This window comes from Dendrobium catenatum, unplaced genomic scaffold (assembly GCF_001605985.2).
Source record: "Dendrobium catenatum unplaced genomic scaffold, ASM160598v2 fragScaff_scaffold_542, whole genome shotgun sequence".
NCBI lineage: Eukaryota > Viridiplantae > Streptophyta > Magnoliopsida > Asparagales > Orchidaceae > Dendrobium > Dendrobium catenatum.
The window spans coordinates 1818636-1841893 of record NW_021319004.1 but is presented as its reverse complement, the minus strand read 5'-3'; the positions used below and the strand labels follow the sequence as shown (position 1 = coordinate 1841893).

Genomic DNA, 23258 nt, shown 5'->3' with positions numbered 1-23258 from the left:
AAAATAAGATAATTTACCCACTTTGATATTTCAGTTTGTCCATCCTTGTCTCAACCTCAGTCTTAAAATTTTATTCTTGCTGAATTCTTGGAAGAATCGAACTTGTACCACTTGATTTCTTTCTTTCCAAAATTTTATGAGGGAATATTTTAAATCTCAATTTCTTCCTCTTTCATTTTCAAAATCTCTTCTCCTTGCTTCCTTCGCTTTCTCCCCGTTTTTGAAATTATCCTTTGCTTTAAATGAAGTAAAATGATACAAATTTATGGATAAAATTGAAAAGAAAACTCAACAAACCTTCTTCCTTCATTCCTTCGGTCGTTCCTCCCTTTCGTTGAAATTTCTTCCAAATCTGTAACTTCTTAACAATAGGAAAAGAGAGGAGTCGCTAAATCTTATCCCCAAACGAGTTGGATGGCTAAAAATGTTGAATCGAAACTCCAAAAATCCTCCTCGCAGGCATTCGGTCGTCCGCCCTCCTCGCCCTCTATTTTGCGAAAACCGACCCCCCTTTACAGGGTTGCGTCCCATAATTATAACTGGCCGGTTCCGAACCGGCCAGATCCGGTTCTCACATAATTGTATGCTAATTTCTCATCATTGATGATCCGTGATGCAACATTAATTGCATAATGCATGTTTTGACAATGGTTATTGTGTTATATCTACAAAATATTGAATTTCGTTTTACATGTGTTTTGTCAACTTATTGCGTTATGTAATTGATATTCTTAAAATTTGCTAAATTCAGCATTGATAATTTTACCAAAACTGCTGGAACTACAAGTTTATGGTTAAATCTTGGACGCCATGAAGCTCAACGGAAAAATGGAAGTAAAAGAGTTGCAAGGCGATCAACTACAACTTAGCTGCAATAGCCAATTGAATAGTAACCTAATTTTGTGTTAAGTTAATGGTCCATTGTGAAAAATATTTGATCAAAGAGGCTTTCAACTAAAATATGAAAATTGTTCCAAGGATGTAAATAGATCAAATGTTGCAGTACTTCATTTGTTTCATGAATCAGTCGCATTTATGAAGCTTCATGACTTTTCCATTAGCTTGTTGAAACAATTAAGAAAAACATTACCATAGTACTTTGAGAAAGAACCACATAACAAATGAGCAAATATATATGCTGATGCTCAGCATCATAAAACACCTTTTGGTGATTGAAAAACATCGTTGATGTATAAATGAATTATAGAAATACAAAGGACTTTTGTGCGCTAAGAAAGCTAGCTCCAAGCAAGATTTTAAACTGTAATCTAACTAAAGTAAAATGTTTTGTATTGAGGGCCCTGAATTTTTTGTGCTTTTCATGTACCATGTATGTATGTATGGTTGATTCCATCTATATTTATGAGCAGATTTGTTTTATTTTTTCTCAGGACATAATCCTTTAGTATTGCTCCTTAACATCATTATAGTGACATTGATCTGGAGTGTTCTTGGATATTTTCTTTTTACCCTCCCATTGTGGTTATCATTTCTACCTACAAAGTGTTAAAGTTCATGTTGGGTATGGCTTACTTGAGTAGGATGTTTCCTAATTTTTTTACACTATAAAACTTAGGCTGCTCTCTGATGCCTTGTAATTTCTTAATTCTTATCAAGCTCTACTCTTGTTTGTAGCACAAGTGTGACCTCATCAATATGAGTTATGGAGAACCAACCCTACTTCCGGATTATGGGAGATTCGTTGATCTTGTTAATGAAGTATTTGCTAAAGAACTTTTAATTTTATTTTTACTAGTTTTACATGTTTTGAAGTGTTACTTATGCAGTAAATTGTAATTATAGGTTGTGGGCAAGCATCGTCTGATATTTATTAGTAGTGCTGGAAATAATGGACCTGCTTTAAGTACTGTTGGTGCACCTGGTGGCACTAGTTCAAGCATAATAGGAATTGGTGCGTACGTTTCCCCTGCAATGGCTGCTGGAGCTCATTGTGTAGTTGAACCTCCTCCAGAGGGAATGGAATATACTTGGTAGGTGCTCTTTCTACCATACTTAGGTTTTAGAATATGCCATTAAAATATGATTCCTTTTGTCAAAATTCAAATTATGATGAAATAATGTTTCACAGTAATACTTCACATGCATAAACTTTCTTTAAGGATTAATGCTAAAACTACTAAAATTTGTATAAAGCTAAATATGTACTTCAAATCGTCTTTTTATTAAAACTTGATGGTCTTTCTTCTAGTCTGTACACACAATTTTAAATTAACTTTGGACTTTGCCCTGGAGTTAGTGCCTTATCGGGTTGCTACCATGTGATTATGATCGACTCCACACCTACTAACATGATTAATAAACTAGATGCACCTAGGTTTTATGCTCCTAATGATTTTCCTACTGCTGGGGATATGAGAATTTAGCCTCTCTTTCTGTTGCTTTTGATGTTAGAATCTTTAGCACAAAAGAGCTTATGGATAAAAAATTTTCAAATTCTATATGCGAGGAGTGGAGGACTAAGCAAGAATGTTTATTGCTATTCTCCAAAATACACAAGTGTTAAAGTTAGACATTTTTAGTGAGTTCTCTTGGAGCTCCTCTGTTCTGAATGTTAGATCAAGAACCATTTAACGGCCTTATTGTTGTATTTTATTTTTGGTACTTCTCTTTGCCTTCTAACGGATTGCTATGACTTCATGATTACTTTTTTCTTCGTCTGTTTATTATACTTGTTTCTTTCTTTAAAAACCTAATTATGAAGAACTTAATTATTATATGGCAATTTTCATATCCTTTATGTACCATGTGTCTTTTGAATTTATTTCTAGTTGTTGCAGTCCTCAATATAATTGATTAGCTTTTCTGTATAATTATCAATCTCTTAATTTTATGCTTGCGCATCTAGATCAAAATAATTATGTTATCAATTCAGTCATTAAGATGGCTAACAGAACTTCTATGTCTATTCTATTTTTAGTTCATACTTTTTTTATCGGAATATGCATAAAAAATGCTTTGATAGGGTTATACATCTTAAAAATAATGAACGATAGACATGTTATTTTAAAAATTTTTTAATTTAGATTTTAATAACTAATCTTTTTAAAAGAGCATAATCAATAGAGCCATGAAATATGTTATAGGATCAAAAAGGTTAATTTGCATTAGCTCTAAAGAATGTTGATATTGGTATAATTTTAATACCATATAATGATATAAATCTTAAAGGTTTTATGCTAGGTTGTGAAAATCGGAATGTACATTGAACCGAAAGGATAGGTTCAAAATTCAATGATATGATTGGGGTTGAATTATATGACAAAATAAATATTAAAATTATTTAAATAAAAATAGATGATATAACAATGATGTAATAATTATTATATAACAATGTAAATTTACTATTAAATAAATAAATTTAGTTCACATACTAATTAATAAATTTAATATAAATTTTTTGACAACTGAATAGTTTGAGCAGCCCACCTCACACATGTCCGACCAAACGACGCAACCATTCCTCCTCATGGCTCAAAATGACCCCATCCCACTCTCTCCTCATCAGAACTCAACTATACAACATGCAAGAACCGTCGCAGAGCAATTCAACACTCATGTATGGAACTCCCTCTTCTTCTCATTTCTGTGTGCTTCTCGCAGACACACCTGAGATCTCTTGCATTTGACTTTCTCAGGAACTATATGTAGAAGCCGCACACATGGAAAGTCCACTCAACTCCTTTTGTTTCATCCGATCGAGCCTCAGCCCACCCACCGACTCGATTTCTGCTCGCTCGTGTCCTGCTTTTGTACCAGATCCTTGCGCACGACTTGCGCTCTAGACCTCTCCAATCGGCCTGATTTGCCTGCTCCTACATAGAGCCACCCCTACGCCCGCACGATTGCTGCCCAACCTAGTCACGACCCCCTTCCGCTTGTTCACTGGGCATATTTCGCATGATTGTGGTCTGATTCGTGCCTCCTACCCGCTTGCACAACCCGTGACTAGACCCGCTCGTCCTCTTCTCATAATCTGACCAGAGCCCTTCGACCAACTCCATGCACATAAGTCCCACTCCGCTGTACGACTTGAGCGATCGAGCCCGAAACTAGACCCAATCAAACTGACCAGACTCATGCCGACCTGAACCTATTGTCTCGTCCCGCCCTACTTTCGATTGACGTGAGTATATAAGTGTGCAAGAGTTCTTGTAAAATAATGAAAAAAATCAGGTTTTATGACAGAGATCTCCGAAGACTTGTACTGGGACTAATCAGTGTTCCGAAGCCCTTGGCTGTTGAATCCTATCTGGCCGTGCGGATTGAAAGGGCAAATGCACTCCCAACCTCCCTTCGCAGTAGGAGACGTTTGGAGGAAAGTGGATTTTCGGAAAATAATGTAGCACTTTCAATAAATAAATAATAAACATGTGCCAAACATGTGCCTTCACTTGTAGATTTGAAGACCTATATTGGGACTAATCAGCGTCTCGAAGACCTTGGTCACCAAATCCTATCATACCGGGTGGATTGAAAGGCAAATGCTTCCCAACCTCCCTTCGCGAGGAGGGGACATCGGGATGTTGTCAAATTTTCAACGAAAAAGAAAAAAGTATAAAACCAATCCCCATCTGAGAGGGTCCTAGAAATAAACTTACATGTTAGGGAGATGTCACCTTCTCAAAACAGTAGGAAGAGGATGGCAGAGGTCTCCCCAAAAGCTTTAGGCTCTCAACCTTCTGCATTTAATAGGTTGACCTTCCCTAAGGTTTAAAAGTCCAATGAAAGACAAACAACCTTAGCTCTAGTGTCACTTGAGCAGGTGACAGTTGAGAGATAGTATGAGACAATTCAGTCTTTAGCCGTTGTCCCAAGCCACTCAGAGCCCAAGAAACTATTTCAGTTTAGTCAATATGAATAAGGGATTAGTTCTACCTATGTTATGACAAAGTCTCAAAGAAGAAATAAAAACAAAAGACTTAGAAAGAGGTTGAAAAAGGAGGAGCAAGCTGAGTTAGTGGCTGAGATGTTGGAACACTCTCCTCTTGTTGAGGTTAGTAAATCTTACTCTCTTTCTGTGTTTAGGAGCGAAGAAGATGTTGAAAAAATAATTGCATCGCCTCCAAGACCTTTAACTAAAGTTCCCAAAAGCACACCCGAGGAAAGGACAAAGAAGTAGGAGAATGACATCAGAAACAAAAAATCCCATAGAAGACAAACTTTCTAGGCCTCTCGATGAGCTACACTCTGTGGGTCGCATTCAAACTCCACCTTTGGATGAGGTAAATGTGGGACACTAAAAATCCCATACCTTTTCATCTGGGGTGAAGAAAGAATGGAGACCTAAGGTGGTAGCTCCATCTGTGGTACACTCTTCTTCTCCTACCCATGTTGATTGCAAAGACAAAGGAAAAGCACCCATGGAAATTAACAGCTTCAAAGAATACCATCCTTCTCCTGTTAATCCCTCAACAGGTAAAATTGTTGATGAAATGATTAAATACTTGAAGGATAGCCTCAAGAAAATTGATGCGGACGAAAGGAGGGAAAATGAGGAAGAAAACTATATGAAGTTGATTGAGAATTTCAATCATGATGAGGATGATCTCATGGATGAGGAGGATATCTTTGTTATCCACTATGACATGGGAGGATCCTCTCTTTCAGAAGACTCTCATGCAAATGAGTTGTTGGAAGTGGAGAAAGGGAGTGAAAATCCTTAGATTTGTGCTCTACAACAACAACTTAAAGCAAAAGATGGCCAAGAGGTTACATTATATATATATATATATTAAAATTTTGTCTAAGTTTTAAAAATCCTGCTTAAGTTTTAAAAATCCCGCCTAATTTTTAAAATTTTTAAAAATTCCTGCATAAATTTAAAAATTCCCGCCTATGGCTAACGAGCCGGCTCGATCTCTTTTACAGTGAGATGAGCTCGAGTTCGAGCTCGGTTTCCATGTAACGAGCCGAGCTCGATAAGGGCCTAAACTCGACTTGACTCGACTCATTTACACCCCTAGTCCTAAGCATAATAGATAAGCCTTTTAATAGTACAAAGAAAGTAGTGTCAACATGATGAAGGGCATATATGAAAATTTGAGTTAGATAAGGATTTTGCATGCTTATTGAGTAAGAGCTAATTAATTAAAGCTTTATGATGATTCAAACAATGAAATAAAATCAAAGAGCGGTAAACACAAGCTTAAGCCAAGTTACTTGCGAAAAGTAAAAACCACATAATAATCAATTACTCTTGACGTTCAATATGAGGCTGGTTTCAACAAGAAATTCCTAATCTAACAATAAAAGTAGTGCTATGAAAGATTTCTCAAACAATTTCTACTAAATACTAAGCTTTTAGCAGAACTTGACAAGATTTTGTATGAATCAAATAAAACCACAAGTGAGGATCAACGAAGGAGGTAAGAGAGAAGGAAAGAGTTCACCATTTGCTAAGATTCAACCTTCTCGCAAGCTTGGACAACACTTGGTGGTGTTTTGACTGCTCGGACAGTAACAAATCCACGCTCAAACCTTTGGACAGCAAGTAGCCAACCTGGGACAGTGATTCCGAACAGTTCCGGGCAGCAACGGTCGCTCCTAGAGGGTCTGGACAGCAGCGAACTGCTGCTGGAGTCTCTGGACAGCAGATAGGTGGTCTTGAGAAGATCCTGGATAGCAGTTTGGCACTTGGAAAAAACCTGGACAGCAACCTATAAGGTCTAGAAAAGCCGTGGAAAGCTACTGTGAAAGCCGGGGACTTCTAGAAAGTAAGTTGGGAGAGCCACGGGTGTAGAATAGGTGGTCTTCTTTGCTGAAATTCCCTGAGTATGGGAGGGGAAGAAGGGCGACAGATGTTGGGGGAGCTGAGGTTAATTCCAGCTTGGATGGGGAACATAATTGGGCTTTGAGTGATTGGATTGTGGAGCATTAATGGGTTGATTGAAAGCTTAATTGAGGCATTAATTAGATAGGAAAGAGAGAGAGGGGGGGGATGGGGTGGTGTTCGGCCAAGTAAGAGAAGGGGGGCAAGTGTCTAGATGCAATGTATTTGGAGTTAGAGATTTAATTAATGAATCCATCATGATTTGATTGATTGATTTAAATTAGAACCCTTCCAAAAATAGGATTAAGAGGAAATAGGAAAGATTTGAAATCTAAATTGGATTTATCTCAAATTCAAAATACCTTCCAAAATCAAGTGGAGTTAAATAAGGAAGGGTGGGGGAATTTGAAAATAAATTTAATTGGATTTAATGAAGGAGGGCCGGCGGCATGATTGGGCTAGGAGGAATTTATGGGGGAGATTTGAATTGCTATTTTAAGATTTAGAAATTAGGAAAGTTGCAATTAAATCCTAATTGATTTGAGATTCAAATATGGTTTAATTTAGGAAACTTTCTTAAGATAGATTTAGTAATTTAGGAAAGATTTTAAATTTCAAATTGGATGAATTTGAATTCAAAATTTGCCCCAAATTAAATCAATCTAAAATAGGCATTAACTCAAAGGGGAGGAGGGAATTCATGATTTACATCGCTTCTTCTCATGGTCTCTTTTCCTTTATGGATGGATCTTTGTGATACAATCAAATTAAAATGGCCCCACAGGATGAGCAATATACTTCTTTTAGAACACCCATTTGAATATACTGCTATAAGGTCATGCCTTTTGACCTAAAAAATACTGGTGCAACCTACCAGCTTTCAATAACCAGAATATTTGATGAACTCATTCATGACAAAGTATAATGTTACATTGATGATCTCGTGTTCAAAAACAAAGAAAGAGAGGATCACCTGTTTGATTTAAGGGTTGAATTCGAATGGCTTCGTCGGTACGACCTCAAGATGAATCTTTGGAAGTGTGCTTATGGTGTGACTTCAGAAAAATTTGTTGGGTTTGTTGTTCGACACCATGGAATTAAAATTGACCTTACTAAAATCAAAACGATATGAGAAATGAAATCTCCTAAAAGTCTTACTCAACTAAGATCTTTTCAAGGTAGGTTGACATATTTAAGACGCTTTATATCTAATTTGTCTGGTAGATGCCAAACTTTGCATCCCTTTCAAAGGACTCAAAATTCTATTGGGATGATAATTGCCAAAAAAAAGCTCTCGATAGTATAAAACACTATCTCATATCCCCACCTTGTTTTGGTCGCTCCTATTCTAGGGTGGCCGTTAGTTCTCTTCACTGCAGTGTCAAATGAATCTCTTGAAGCTCTGTTGGTCCAAACCAACAATGAATGAAAAAGAAAAATGCTTTGCACTACTCAAATAGAATTCCAAGTAGAAAATTTCATCCGATTCGGTTGTGGGCTGGGTCCGGATTATCAAAACCTTGGTCTAAAATTTTAAATATTTCATCTTTCCCCCAAAAGAAAAGAAAATTCACCTTTCCCTAAAAGGAAAGAAAATTCAATTTTCTCTAAAAGGAAAATCAAGTTTATCTTTCTCCAAGTGAAAGATTATCTTTTTCTTTCTCCAAATGAAGGAAAGTCGATCTTCTCTTTCAAATTTATATTTCTCCAAATGAAAGTCAAATGCAAATCTTAGTACCGAATACTAAGTGTAGATTCCCTCAAATAGGAGTCTTCTTATTAATTTCTGAGTTTAGGTAGAATTCAAACCTTCCAAAGTCTCTTCTAGCTCATTGCTTTAGATCTTTTCTACCTAAACTGAACCTTAATAAATCAACCCAATCTAGACTTTTAGTGGTTACCAAAACCCCCTTTAATCTTCCCAAAGGTTAAGGTTTATCTTGTCAAAATAGATGACCTTACACCAAGTGATGTAGAATATACATGCAAGGATGAATTGCTTAAGGAGTTTGCACGCTTAATTTTGGAAACCACAATAATTATATATTTATAACGATTTTAACGACGAGATAAACACAAAGAGTGGTAATACAAGCTTAGTAAATCACATACGTAGGAGTTAAGATAATAAAACAGTCAACTTAATTTAACGTTGCATACATGAATGATTTTCAACAATAAATCCCAATGTTAACAATAAGATTAGTACTGTGATGGATTCATTCCTCACTCAACTCCCTAAATTACTATGGTTTAACGGAGGGATCAACAAGACTCGTTGTGAATCAAACTGTAACCACATTTGGAAGGTGAATTAAAAAGATATGAGATTAAGAAGAAAAGTTACCGAGGGAACGACAAATACGGCGCTCCGGCTTAGTCGCTTATGCGTTTGAGGAAGGGTGGACAGCAACTTTAGGTTTGGGAGCCTTCCGGATGGTGATGGGGAACCTTTCGGACAGCAAGACAGCCATAGGAGGTCACCAAAAATGACTAGACAGCAGCTAGGGACGCCGAGACAGCAACAATGAGGGTCAGGACAGCAATTCGGCACTTTAAATACTTCTGGACAACAACCCAAACACCTTCTAAAAATCTGGGTAGCAGGTTTCGGGTGTACTGGAAACTCCAAACAGCAACCAAGAAAAGTCTGGACAGTAATAGAGTGAGTTCCAGGGCTGGACAGCAGGTGTGGAAGTATAGAAATCTGCTTGGCAGCAGTTTAACGGAGTATTGGGAAGGTTGGGCAGCAGCTATGCACTTCAGGATGCCTTGGACAATCATAAACGGTTTTATGGAATCACCTGGAAGCAAGTTACTCTTGCTGGAAACACCGGTCAGCCAATAGAGAGCAATTTCCAAATTGAAATTTCTTGATTTGGAAATAAATTAAAGTAGGTTATGGGATGAGGGAGGGGCTGGGTAGGCTAGGGTTGAGTTTGGAATTATTTCTAAAGTAAGGGGTTGATTTTATGGGAAAGAAATAATGAGGTGAGCAAGGGGAGGGTTTGGCCAAGAGAGAGGGATGGGGTGTGTGTCTAGGTTCAATGTATGTGAGATATGGATCAATTAATCAATTAATTTCAGTATTGATTAATTGATTGAATGAAGGGGGTTTCCAAATATGGTGTAATTAATTATGAGAGATTTGAAATTCAAACTTAATTAATTTGAATTCGAATTTCTTTCTAAGTTAAAAACAATCCAAATTAGGAAGGAATGAGTTTTGGAGGGAAGTGGAGTTTGGGATGAGATAAATCATTCCAACCCAATTTAAAATTAAATTGGGATTAGATTCAAGACTTTTCTAAAATAACTTTCTAATTTAGGAAACTATTTGAACTTCAAAATTTGTATTTCAAAATGGTTGAGATTAATTTCTTAAATCATTTAGGCTATTTAGGTAAGTGGTAATGATGAGTTAATTCATTATTCGAGGATGGGGAGAACATGGGGGCTGGCGGTGGAGCTTGGAGGGAATTAGTGGGAGTTGGTGGTGGAGCCAAGGTGGCCGGCGACAAAGATGTGGAGGGGCGGCAGGTAATTGGAAATCACGTGGAGGGGTTGAGGCTGTTGGTTTGGGGAGAAAGGGAGGGGATTGCGGGTGGTATAGGGGAAGAGGGAAGAGAAAGATGAAGTCTAAAATAAAGAATAAAGAACTCACAAAGAAATCGTAGAACCGTAAACCTTGGACTCTTCCAAAGGTTGACGGGTATTGCGATTGCCCACACCTTGGGTCTTCCTTCTTCTCTCAAACACTCAACATTGAGGGAGATGAAGAGAAATATGAATTTTCATTAATCAATCATAATCCCAAATTACAAGAGAGCTAGCTTATAAATAGGTCTCATGAAAAGAAAAAAAACAAAGATTAAAACGCCATTCGGGCTATAACACCACATGACCACCCCTAAGGGTAAAATGAGAAAAATAGAAATATAAAATAAACTAGTACATAAGACATCAAAAATAAAATAAAGTCTAAATCGTAGTCGTTGATCTTCCGATGATCAAGCAGAAATGCAGTCTATGCAACAGAAGAAAGATCAGGAAATCCATCATTTAAATGCTCGTTTTGATGAGATGAGTAACATGATGAAACAGTTGTTTGGACAACTAGGCATGATGGCTGCAACTAGTCAATCACCTATAGCAAATTCTCAAGGGAATGTTCAAACTACTCCTGATGCATTGGTAACTCTTGACAGGAGATCAGAAGAGTTACAGGAGCCAATTTTGATAGCTTCTAAGGAAGATGAAATGGTCAGTAAATCTCAAATTGAGATTCTCATCAGTCAAAAACTTAAGCAGCTATTGCTTCTGAAGCTGTTGATGCCTTGGTCGGAAATGGTCATCCATATCCGGCAGAATATGACCAAGAGAAATATCCAAAGGGGTACATAGTGCCAAAGTTCAATTTATTTGACGGTACTGCAAATCCTCGTCAACATCTGGCACAATTCAAAGCTATCTGTCGAAATACAGGAGGCAATGATGCTCTGTTACTACGACAATTTGTCAGTAGTTTAACAGGCACAACTTTTGAATGGTATGCTAAGTTACCCAATGACTCAGTAAGAACATTCGCCGAATTGGAGACGATGTTCATTAAAAGATTCGCCAGTGCAACAAAAAAGGTGACTATTGCTGACCTTGCTCTTGAGAAAAGGAAAAGAGAAGAATCAGTCACCAAGTACATAACCAGATGGAGAAATCTCAGCATGAAATGCGAGCAACAGCTCACTGAGAAGCATGCTATTGAGCTATTACTGGGAAACATGGATGATTATATGGCTCCATATCTGACGATGGCTACAATTAATACATTTCAGGAATTACTTTGATCGTGTAGCCAAATTTGAAAGGTTACCCAGACCTAGAAGTGCCGGCTTCAACTATAACAATAATTCGCCAGGGAAAGGAAAACAAATCAAGATGTATGATCCAAAAAGAAGTGAGGTGAATACCACATTCCCGTCTTCCTTGGAGAAAAAAGAAAAAGAGGATCCAATGAATCCACCGAAGATGTTGAAACAAACAAGAGAAAAGCAAAAGGCTCCTACTTTACAGGAGAAAATTAATAAGTCGTATTCTTTCAAAAAGGAGTGTACGAGAAAGATTTTTAGGCAAGCCCTAAAAATCAGTCTTCAATTGCCAGAATCTCGCCGACCAGAACAGGCTGACATGACAGATGATTCAAATTACTGTCCATATCATAGGATCATAAGCCACCCAATCGAAGACTTTCATATTCAAAGATTGGGTCGAAAGGAATTATCAGAATGGTGAACTTATACTTTCTAATAGTATCCTTATCAATCCTAAGAGGGAGAATACCAATGTTATCTCCTCTACTCCCTGTCAAAGCACAGAGAATGAGAAAGGGAAAGCACCCCAGGAAGATGAAGGTGGTTGGGAGACCTTCTTGGAAGACCATGGCTCCATAAGTATGGTATAGTGCCTTCAACATTTCATCAATGTATGAAATACATTTGAGATAATGAAGAATATCACATTGATGGTGATGAACAACCATTCTTGGTGCACGAAGTCAAAATCTATGATGACCTCAAGTATTTTATAGCTCAAAGGTCAAGAGGCAATGAGCTTCCAAAAATTCAGTCTCTTACACTGGACAAGAAAAAGCTAAAATATAAAAATAAGAATCAATCGAAATAAATTTGCTCAGTGCCTCATCTCGGTAGTGATTCTAAAGAGGATGATATCTCTATAATTTTCAAACCCTTGATCATAGGGAAAAGAAAGAATGAACTATCAACTGTCCCCTTTGATTACGAAGCTAATCACATAAATAAGGTACGGTGTTCAAGTAAACCAACCATTGAAGGAGAAGAAGAATTTGTGTATCAGCCTAAGGGTACTATAGAATCTTAGGAGGAAGGGGACCCAGGACCCAGTTCCATATCTAAGAAATTACAAAAAGTATCAATTTCAATGATAAGGGTGTCTGAAGAACAAATATCTACAGATATCATCAAAATAGTGACTATGCCGGCGACACATTCCAAAACATTGACTACCTCGCCAAATACAAACATAGAAATATTAAAAACTTTTTATGTCCCTCACAAAAAAGGTCTCAATGAGCGTGGATCCATTTTCTATGAATCAAGAGTAATACCGCATCACATTACTCATAAAATAGAAAATGAAAATGAATGGGATTATGAAGATATGTGGATAATCATTCCTTAATATCCTTCACCCATTATGAGAAAGCTGATAGAAAAAAGAATATTTTTTGTACAAACACACAAGCGAGCTTGTTATTTCAGAGAACTCTAGCACAATGAGCTTGCACAAAGACTTGTTCGTCATGGCTGGTTTTATTCGAGAAGAGAAGTATGCTAACTGGATCGCTAATATCGTTCCAGTGAAAGAAGATGAATGGTCAAATTCGTGTCTGTATAGACTACCGAGATTTAAACAAAGCATGTCTAAAAGATGATTTTCCACTGCCCAATGCAGAACTTATGGTCGATAACACATCGAACCATGACATGTTCTCATTCATGGATGGATCATCAGGCTATAATCAAATCAAGATGGATCCAGAGGATGAAAAACATACCTCATTCCGAACTCCCATTGGCATATATTGCTATAAAGTGATGCTATTCGGTTTGAAGAATGCTGGAGCTACTTACCAAAGAGCGATGACTCGAATCTTTGATAATTTTATCCATAAGCATGTAGAATGTTATGTGGATGATTTGGTTGTAAAAAGCAAAGATCAACATGAACATATAAATGATCTCAAAATTGTATTTGAAATAATTTGTAAATTTAATTTGAAAATGAATCCGCTTAAATGTGCTTTTGGTGTGTCATCCGGTAAATTTCTCGGATTTATTGTACGCCATAGAGGGATTGAAATTGATCCCGATAAAATTCAAGCAATAGTGGAAATGCCACCTCCAAAAACTTTAAGACAACTTCGTTCATTAAAAGGAAGATTGACATATATTAGAAGATTTATATCTAATCTTTCTGGTAGATGCTAACCCTTTTCACGATTGATGAAGAAAGATACTCCTTTCGTGTGGGCTGATGCTTGTCAGGAGGCATTTAATAGTATAAAATAATATCTATTGAATCCTCTAATTCTTACTGCCCCAATCCCAGGGAAATCCCTAATCCTATATATAACTGCTCTTGAAAAATCATTCGGAGCATTGCTAGCACAAACAAATGAATATGGAAAAGAAAATGCCCTTTATTATATCAGTCGACGATTAATAGGGGCATAATTTAAATATTCACCAATTGAAAAGCAATGCCTAGCATTGATCTTTGCTACTAAAAAACTGCGGCATTATATGTTATTCCATAAAATCACTTTAATATCTATAGTGGATCCATTAAAATTTTTAATGATTAGACCCACTCTCACTGTTCGTCTAGCTAAATGGGCTGTCTTACTAATGCAATTTGACATAACATATATGCCACAAAAAACAGTGAAAGGACACTCTACCTGATTTTCTAGCAGCCCATCCTCTACCTGTAGATTCTCCACTCAACGATGAATTGCTAGATGAGCAAACACTTGAAGTGGAAGAAGAAGAAAACCTGCAAGAATGGGAGCTCTATTTTGATGGAGCTTCATCAATAAAACCATCTAAGCCACCTAAATTTCCAACAGTACAAGTAGGCATTGGCCTTATATTCATTACACCTCAAAAAGGAATACTCCGATATTCCTATAGCTAAACAGAGCCTCAGACCAATAATGAAGCTGAATATGAAGCCTTAATAGCGGGCCTTGAGTTGACAATTAATATGAAAATTGAGAAACTCCATATATTTGGAGATTCTCAACTCATAATCAAACAAATAATGGGTGCTTTCAAAATCAATAAGCCTGAGTTAATCTCTTATCATGAGTATGCACTGAAACTCCTACAACAAATTCCTGAGGTAACTCTCACAAGGATTATGCGTAGTGAAAATGGCAAAGCCGATGCGCTTGCAAAGCTAGCTAAAGAACTAGCAAATCCACAGGAGGATCCAATTCTCATAACTATTCAAAACAAGCATGCGTTAACTCCATCTATCATACAAGGTGATGAAGGAAAAGAAATGCAAGAAAGCCTTGCCATATCTGATGAAAATGATTGGAGAAATCCATTCATTAGATATTTCAAAGAAGGAAGATTACCCGAAAATAAATTTATGGCTTCGCAAATATCACGAAGAGCATTAAGATATGCTTTCGTGAATGATACATTATATCGTAGATCATTTGATCAAATGTGATTACGATGTTTGGGTCCCGATGAATCCCAAAAAGTTAGAAGTGAAGTAAGTTAAGGATTGTGTGGTGCACACCAATCTGGACCAAAAATGAAAATCAAAATCAAACGAATGATATACTACTGGCCAAATATGGTTCAAGACTACATCAACCATGCTAAAAAGTGCCATTAGTGTCAAGTGCATAGAGATATCATGCATGGACCTCCCAATCCGCTACACCTTACAGTAGCGTCATGACCATTTGAAAGCTGGGGTACCGATATAAATAGGTTCTATAGAACCACCATCTTCTTTAGGACATCGATTCATTTTAGCTGCCATCGACTACTTCTCAAAATGGGTTGAAGCAATTCTCTTAAGAGAAGTTAAATCAGATAATATAATGAAAATTTTTCGAGATAACATTGTCTATCGTTTTGGTGTACCTCGTCGAATCATATCAGACAACGGTACAGCCTTCAAAAGTGCCAAAATTTACCGATTTGTAGAGCGCCATAAGGTAGACTGGCGTTATTCATCAATATATAACCCGAGAGCCAATGGTTTGGCCAAAGCATTTAACAAAACTTTGGTTAAGCTGCTCAACAAAATTCTCTCTAAAAATAAGAAAGAGTGGCACGATAAATTTACAGAAGCCCTCTGGGCATATCGTACCACTTATAAAACTGCAGCGCAAGCCACCTTATACTTACTGGTTTTCGGAACTGAGGCAATATTACCTCTCGAATTCGAGTCGCCATCTCTTCGTATTGCTATTCAATACGAATTAACTAAAGAAGAAAATGATCTTCTACGACTTGAAGAACTTGAAGCTCTTGATGAAATTAGACTTCAGGCTCAGCAAAGTTTAGAATCCTATAAAGCGAGAATGATTAGGGCTTATGATAGAATGGTTCGTCTTAGAAGCTTTAAAGAAGGTGAGCTTGTTCTTGTTCGCCGAAGACCTATAATCTCTCACTGTCGCCTTAGCGGCAAATTTGATCCAATCTGGGAAGGACCCTTCATCATTGAAACAGTATATGAAGGATGTGCCTATCAATTCGTAAACCTAAATGGTCAAAGGCCCATGCCACCAATAAATGGTCAATATTTAAAGAAATATCACACATAAAGATATTATGTGTGCAAATTTATCTAAACAGAATCTCAAGCTCCTTCTGAAAACATGAGGCAATTTTCATATTCTCCTGCAATGCAGGAGATAAGTTCAATCCCCTCCTGAAAGATAGGAGGCAATTTTTATATTCTCCTGCAATGCAGAAGTTAAGCTCAATCCCCTCCTAAAAGACAGGAGGCAATTTTTATATTATCTTTTGCAATGCATAAGATAAATTCAATCCCCTCCTGAAAGACAGGAGGCAATTTTTATATTCTCCTGCAATGCAGAAGATAAGCTAAATCCCCTCCTAAAAGACAGGAGGCAATTTTTATATTATCTTTTGCAATGCATAAGATAAATTCAATCCCCTCATGAAAAGATAGGAGACAATTTTTATATTATCTCCTGCAATGCAGGAAATAAATTCAATCCCTTCTCGAAAAGTCAGGGAGTAATTTTATCCCCCTTTGTCAAATAAAATAAGGGAACATTCAAAATCTTCTATCATAAACCTAAGGGTTGAGCCAAATCCACAAAGTTCAATAAGCCTAAGGTCCGAACTTTGAAGTCTTCTATGCTCATAAACCTAAGGGTCGAGCTAAAATCCATTGGTTCAATAAGCCTAAGGGATGAACCTTCAAAATATTATAAGCTCATAAACCTAAGGGTCGAGTTAAATCTACAAAGTTCAACAAGCCTAAGGGCCGAACTTTGAAATCTCTTATGCTCATAAACCTAAGGATCGAGCCAAATCTACAAAGTTCAAAAAAGCCTAAGTGCCAAACTTTGTAGTTTTCTATGCTCATAAACCTAAGGGTCGAGCTAAAACCTATTAGTTCAATAAGCCTAAGGGCCGAATCTTGAAAATCTTCTATGCTCATAAACCTAAGGGCCGAGCTAAACCTACGAGGTTCAATAAGCCTAAGGGTCGAACTGTAACACCCCACAGCATCCCTTAACAGGCATGGAGTTTTACTAAGGGGCTGTTTGGTTGCCTGAGTTAGGAGTGTAAAATAAAACAAATACATGTATTTATTAAATTTGGTTGTTTGGTTAATTTTGGACGGAAGAAAAGAAAATACTCGGAAGTATTAGGGGTGTATTATAGGACCTGTTTTGCGTGAATTAGAAACACGCTCATTTTGAGCGGGTTTTAAATACGCTCGACGACGCGTCGTTGCTCTTCGGCAGCGAACTTCGGCTTCATTGCTTCGAAGGAGGTGTAAGATTGCACGAGTGGCTTCTTCGGCTCCTTCCTTCTTGTTAGACTTCGCTCCTTCCACGCGACGACCCTTTCCTGTCCGATCCGAAGTTGCGACCACGACGGGAGCTCGCAAGTTCGCATCATCTTCCTGTTCATTTGACCCATTGATCGCAGGAAAGGAACTCTGCTGTTGGTTGTTTTACATATTACAGAAATTGCCATCTCCAACAAATCCATAAAACTGCATCGTGAAAGGGTGATAACCTGATGGTTCAGCCATAACTGTTGGACTGGCACTCGAGATGTTGGCAGAACATTGCCCAAATAAGATTGAGAGATGATGGAATTTGTGGATGACGGAGAATGTGGAACACCTTGAGGGTGCATAACAAAAGGGCGAAAGGCAGCCACCTGACCACCAGGCACAAAGGTGCCTATTCCAAGCGGAGGAGGAAATACAGGAACACTAGAGGCATGTTCTGTCTGGAGGAAATAATAAAAATACAAAATTTAAACAGAGAAAGAAACAATCTTAAATGGTTTTCCTTGGAAGGTATATCAAATTATTAATTGATAAATATCAGAAAAAAAAAAGACCATAAATTATGAATAACTCATTCACACCAAATATTTCATTATACATGGCATGCAAAATTTTATTGAACTGAAACTTGGCAGCTGATTGACAAATGGAAGATTGAAAGATGCTTATTATTCATTTATTTTGTCCGAAAGTATTTTCAAAATTTTTTTTTTGGACTGGTGTATATCATACTTTATTTTAGAGAACTATAATAGGGTGGCCATCCTGAAAGCTATCTCTTCTCCATCTACGTCTGATCACAACAATCCTGCAGATGAAAATTAAAATGAGCTTCCTTTAATTCCATTTCTTGCTTGCTTTTGCTGTAGTCCACTTGATATCTGGGATTATGAATGTGAAGTGATTCAATATTTCTATAATTGCTGCCTGGCTTGTATTTGGAGGGATATGTTTGGCTGAGATGAATTGAGCTTTCTCATTCCCTTGCAGTTTCCTTCAATAATGGTTGGCTGGTGTTGAGAAAGTAAGGCTTTTTGGGATGATTTTTTTCTTGCTTATTAAAGCAACTTTTTAGTATAAAAATTTTAAATTTTTATCTAAAAAGATACTTTAAGAAGTAATATACAGCCGTCCCAAACAAAACCTAAGTTGTTGGAGTGGCGACCATTACATGGTTTGTGAATCTAGCTTTCCTCCCTGTTACTTTCAAAAGCTGGTTGCGGGGCTTTTGTGTGTTTTTGTATATATTGCTTCAGACAGGAATTTGTTGTTATCATAAGTTAATGTGTTTTATGCTGCATTGCTTTCTTGGCAGATACTATGTGAATGAAAACATGAATTCGATCTTGGGATCCACTGCTTTTTGATTTTTCACTGTAAAAACGCTTGAGCTGTTTTGCTTGCCAAAGACTTTGCAGAGATTTCTGTAACACGTGCTTGTGTTATTAATGGTTGAGCTGAACTAGTTGTTGGGTTTCTTTAAACGGCTTGCATGTTCGAGTTAATATTGAATAAATATTTGACGGAAGCTGCAGAACTTAGGCTTAGTTTGAGATGACTTTCTTGTTGGTTCTTAAAGCAATATTTTAGTATAAAAATTTTATTTTGTTACTAGAAAGTTGTTTTTAGAAGTAGTACGAAGCCGCCCCAAATGAAAGCCTTAGTGAGCGCCAACTTACATCTGTCTTTTTTTGTAGATTGAGATTTGGCTTTGCCTGCATTTAGAAACTACAAAATATTGGTTGGCATGTAAAAATATCCATGCCGCGTAACTCACTTTGCTCAGTTTTGAGAGTTTTGGAAGGCTTTGTTTGGAACATCTTTCATATTGTTTTTTACAATGGTTTTTTAGTTATTTTTTGTACTAAAAAATTGTTTTAGAAAGTAAGAAGAAAGCTAGCCCAAACAAAGTTTAAACAATCGGTGATTACTTTTATAAATGCACTAGTAATAATGACAAAAAAATTTTACAAATGCACTGTTATTACTTTACTTTGAATATATCTAACCAAACAAGGGAAACATTTCTCATGCGTTTACTTTACAAACAACCAAACAGCCTCAAAGTATTTGGAATGCACTGTATTTACTTTACACTGCATTTACTTTACATTGCGTTTGCTTTGCAGGCAACCAAACAGCCCCTAACATAATCATCTCATCATTTGATCAAATAATACTTTTGAACATTTGAAAATCTTTATAAAACATCCAATAGTCCTCATTCATCCCTTCAATAAGCAACTAATAACTTTAATTTCAACATGAGATACTTACAGAGCCACTGCTAAAGAAAATCCGGAGTAATATATCACTAGTTACATACCTCAAGTTTAGACTTCCCAAATATAGATAAATACTAACATAATATAACATGTGGAATACTTGACAATTCAATTTGTTATGATCCTCTCCTTGCTCTTTCCTGTAACAACAACCAGTAATAAAATATTGGTGAGCTATGAGACTCAGTAAGCTTTGCAAATTAATTAACATTTAAAGTACAATCATTGAGAATAATCAAACATTGAAATCATTATAAATTCGTAATTGACTTTAATCTTTACTTCTTATGAATTCTACTATGAATATCAATTTTATCTATAAAAGATTTAACTACAATTCATAACATTATTCAATGGAGCCCAGGCAAACCTGGCATTATCGCCATTGAATTATATAGAGGTCCCTTTTGCCTCTTTAGGGGTCCTTTTTGTCCCACCTGCTATGCAGGTATCATATTCTCTGGGGTCCTTTTTGCCCCTCCTATAATACAGGTATATTATATGGGGTCCCTTTTGCCCCACCTGTAATTACATTTATACATCATTTGTAGCCAAGCTTTACTTTTTTAGTGTTCATAAGTTATACTTAAGTTTTTGCATTCTTTCATAATCATTGTCGTAGTCACTAGTGTACAATTAAAATACACATCATATGCAAGTAATTGACATCTTTCCAAAATAGTATAAAATAGGAAAACATTTAGATTAACATACAAAACCTTGTTTTACACTTGATTTCATTATGTATCTAGTTGTTCGTACCTGAAAACTTGAATAAAAAAAAATCATTTCTATACATTAAAGAAATTGCATAACATTTTACTTTAATGCATTCCAATTCAACCTTCATGCCTATAACTGAAAGTTCTTAAATTTGAATATAAATGCATTACTTACCTTCTTGCCGAGGTGTCTCCAATTCTCTACTTTGAAGTCTTCTGCGATTATAAGTCACTTTGAAGCTTTCTCTTTGTATGAATGTATCTGAACTAATCCTAATCTTACAATTGTATATATTTAGAAATTTTATCATTTCTTTTTAAGAATATAAAAGACAATGATAATGCACCAAGAATGCTTACCTCTTATTTTCACTACAAAGTCCTTATCATTCTTTCTTCACGGTTATCGATTCTTCATGCACAGTACTGATTTCCACTACACAACACTTTATCGATCCTTTATTATTTATAAAAGATTTATAATGCACCAAGAATGCTTACCTCTTATTTTCACTACAAATTCCTTATCATTCTTCCTTCACGTTTATCGATTCTTCTTGCACAGTACTGATTTCCTCTACACAACACTTTATCGATCCTTTATAATTTCCAACACTGCATCAATTCATTTCCATCTGCCTTCTGTTATTCGCCTCAACAGCACATTAGCCTCACACGGCTGCTATCTAATTACTCTCAACTGGTCCCAATTTCCCACTGTGCCCCTTATTCCTCTTGCCGAATTGCTACATGTTATCTGTTACCGAAGACTGCTACAAAAATTTCTAGTTAGTGTGCCGAAAATCCACAGCATTCCACTGTTCTGAATCCTGCACTGTGCCGAAACTTGCACTGTTCCGTAACCTATAATTCCTCTCTGTTTCACATACAGCAACTCCTTTATCATTAATTGCCTCCTAAGCTTATCGTGAAAACCACTAAAAGAGTGGCCCCACACCAATAACTGCTATCTCATCATACATCCCAAAGGAAACATCTCTTAAAAAATAACTGTTACGAATTAACTATAAGAAATTAATTTTACTTAAGAATAATATTTCATTTATTTAACAATAATTATTCGTTAAATAATTATTTAAGTGTTTTTAAAATTCATTTAACTTTAAATGAATTGACTTTTGAATTTTTTTCATTACCTGTAAAGTTGGATGTAACACGAACCTCCGAAATCTTATGAGCTTATAAACTTAAGGATTGAGCTAAATCCATAAAGTTTAACAAGCCTAAGGGCCGAACTTTGAAAATCTCCTATGCTCATAAACTTAAGGGTCGAGCTAAAACCCATTGGTTCAATAAACCTAAGGGAAGAACCTTTGAAATCTCATACGCTATAAACCTAAGGGTCGAGTTAAAACCTACAAAGTTCAAAAGCTTAAAGGCCGAACTTTATAAATCTAATATGTTCATAAACCAAAGGGTTGAGCTAAAACCCGTTGGTTCAATAAGCCTAAGAGCTGAACCTTCAAAATTTTATATGCTCATAAACCTAAGGGTCGAGCTGAACCCACGAGGTTCAATAAGCCTAAGGGCTGAACCTCTGAAATCTTCTAAGCTCATAAACCTAAGGGTGGAGCTAAAGCTTATCGGTTCAATAAGCCTAAAGGGCCGAACTTTGAAATCTCCTATGCTCACAAACCTAAGGGTCGAGCTACTTAAACCAATCTAAATGATTGAAATAAAAGAGAAAGGAATAGCGTTGAACATAAATGATAAATATCTAAAGATATTACAACGAATTCATTGTGTGAAATTCACACAACAAATTTGTTGGGAGGTTGGGAGGTTGGGAGGCAATTTGTTGACTAAAAAAAAGAAAAAAAGGAGAAGAAAAGAAATGATCGATCAGATACATTCTTACGATGCCTCTTTCAGTCCGGTCCCACACACACGGTTATTCGCAAGCAAAGCATCGCTTCATATGATAACTACCCACCGACCATCCAAAACGATAAAAAGGGGGGAAGAAACGAAAAAAAAAACTTACGCCTCCTTCCGTGTTGCTGTTCGACTCCGACTCCTCATTCCTGTTCGACGTCGCCCCTCCGACTCCGTCATTGTCGTTCGAATCTGCTCCTTCGACCCCTTGATCGTTGGACATCTAGGGTTCGCCTTTCATCTTCTCTTTGCGTTATTGCTGTTCGGCTATGTTGCTTCACGGGAGGTATAGAGATTGCAAGCGACGCTCCTTCGCTCCTCCCCCTTCTCGCAAGCCCTTGCCCGACCGTGCCCTAGCCAACCTGACTGCCGCCGTCCCCACCCGAGCCGACGCCGCCGGTTGACTCGACGATCGTGACCTGCTCCTGAGCCGTGCGTGACCTCCGCCTCCGACCATGCCCGATCGGGCTCCCTCTCTCCTTCTGTTTGTTATATTACATTATATATATATAAGAGAAAGAAGAAAGAAAAAAAAAGAAAGAGAAAAGAAACATTTTTTTAAACATGTGTCGAAGACCCCGGCCGTCGTACCTTAGGTCCGATCGGGATGGTTTGAAATTGAAGACCTGCGCCGTTGATTTTTAATCCGGGCGGATGGTTTTAAAATTTGAAGACCTCGGGCTGTTGTATTTTAGATCCGGCCGGGATGGATCCAAATTGAGGACCTTACGCAGTCGATCTTTGATCCTGGTGAGATGGTTTGAAATCACAGACCCTACGCCGTCGACCTTAGGTCCGGGTAGGAAGAATTACGGCAATGCCGTTCTGATTTTTCCCTCGGTGGGAAGGTGACGCCGGGAGGCTGTCGAAATTTCGAGAGAATTATTGAACTTTTTTGAAACAATTTTGGGGTAATTAAATTTGAATATTTGATTAATT

General features: G+C 37.0%; 1 protein-coding gene across 3 annotated transcripts in view; it reads left to right on the top strand.

Annotated features, from left to right (window-relative positions):
• The window catches only part of LOC110099325 (tripeptidyl-peptidase 2), a 156118-nt gene that overhangs the window by 20055 nt on the left and 112805 nt on the right, over positions 1–23258 (top strand). For all 3 annotated transcript variants that reach the window (XM_028694701.1, XM_028694702.1, XM_028694703.1), the window contains 2 exons: positions 1636–1719; positions 1804–1991. In XM_028694701.1, the coding sequence (XP_028550534.1) occupies positions 1636–1719; positions 1804–1991 (272 nt within the window). The remainder of the gene's footprint in view (positions 1–1635; positions 1720–1803; positions 1992–23258) is intronic.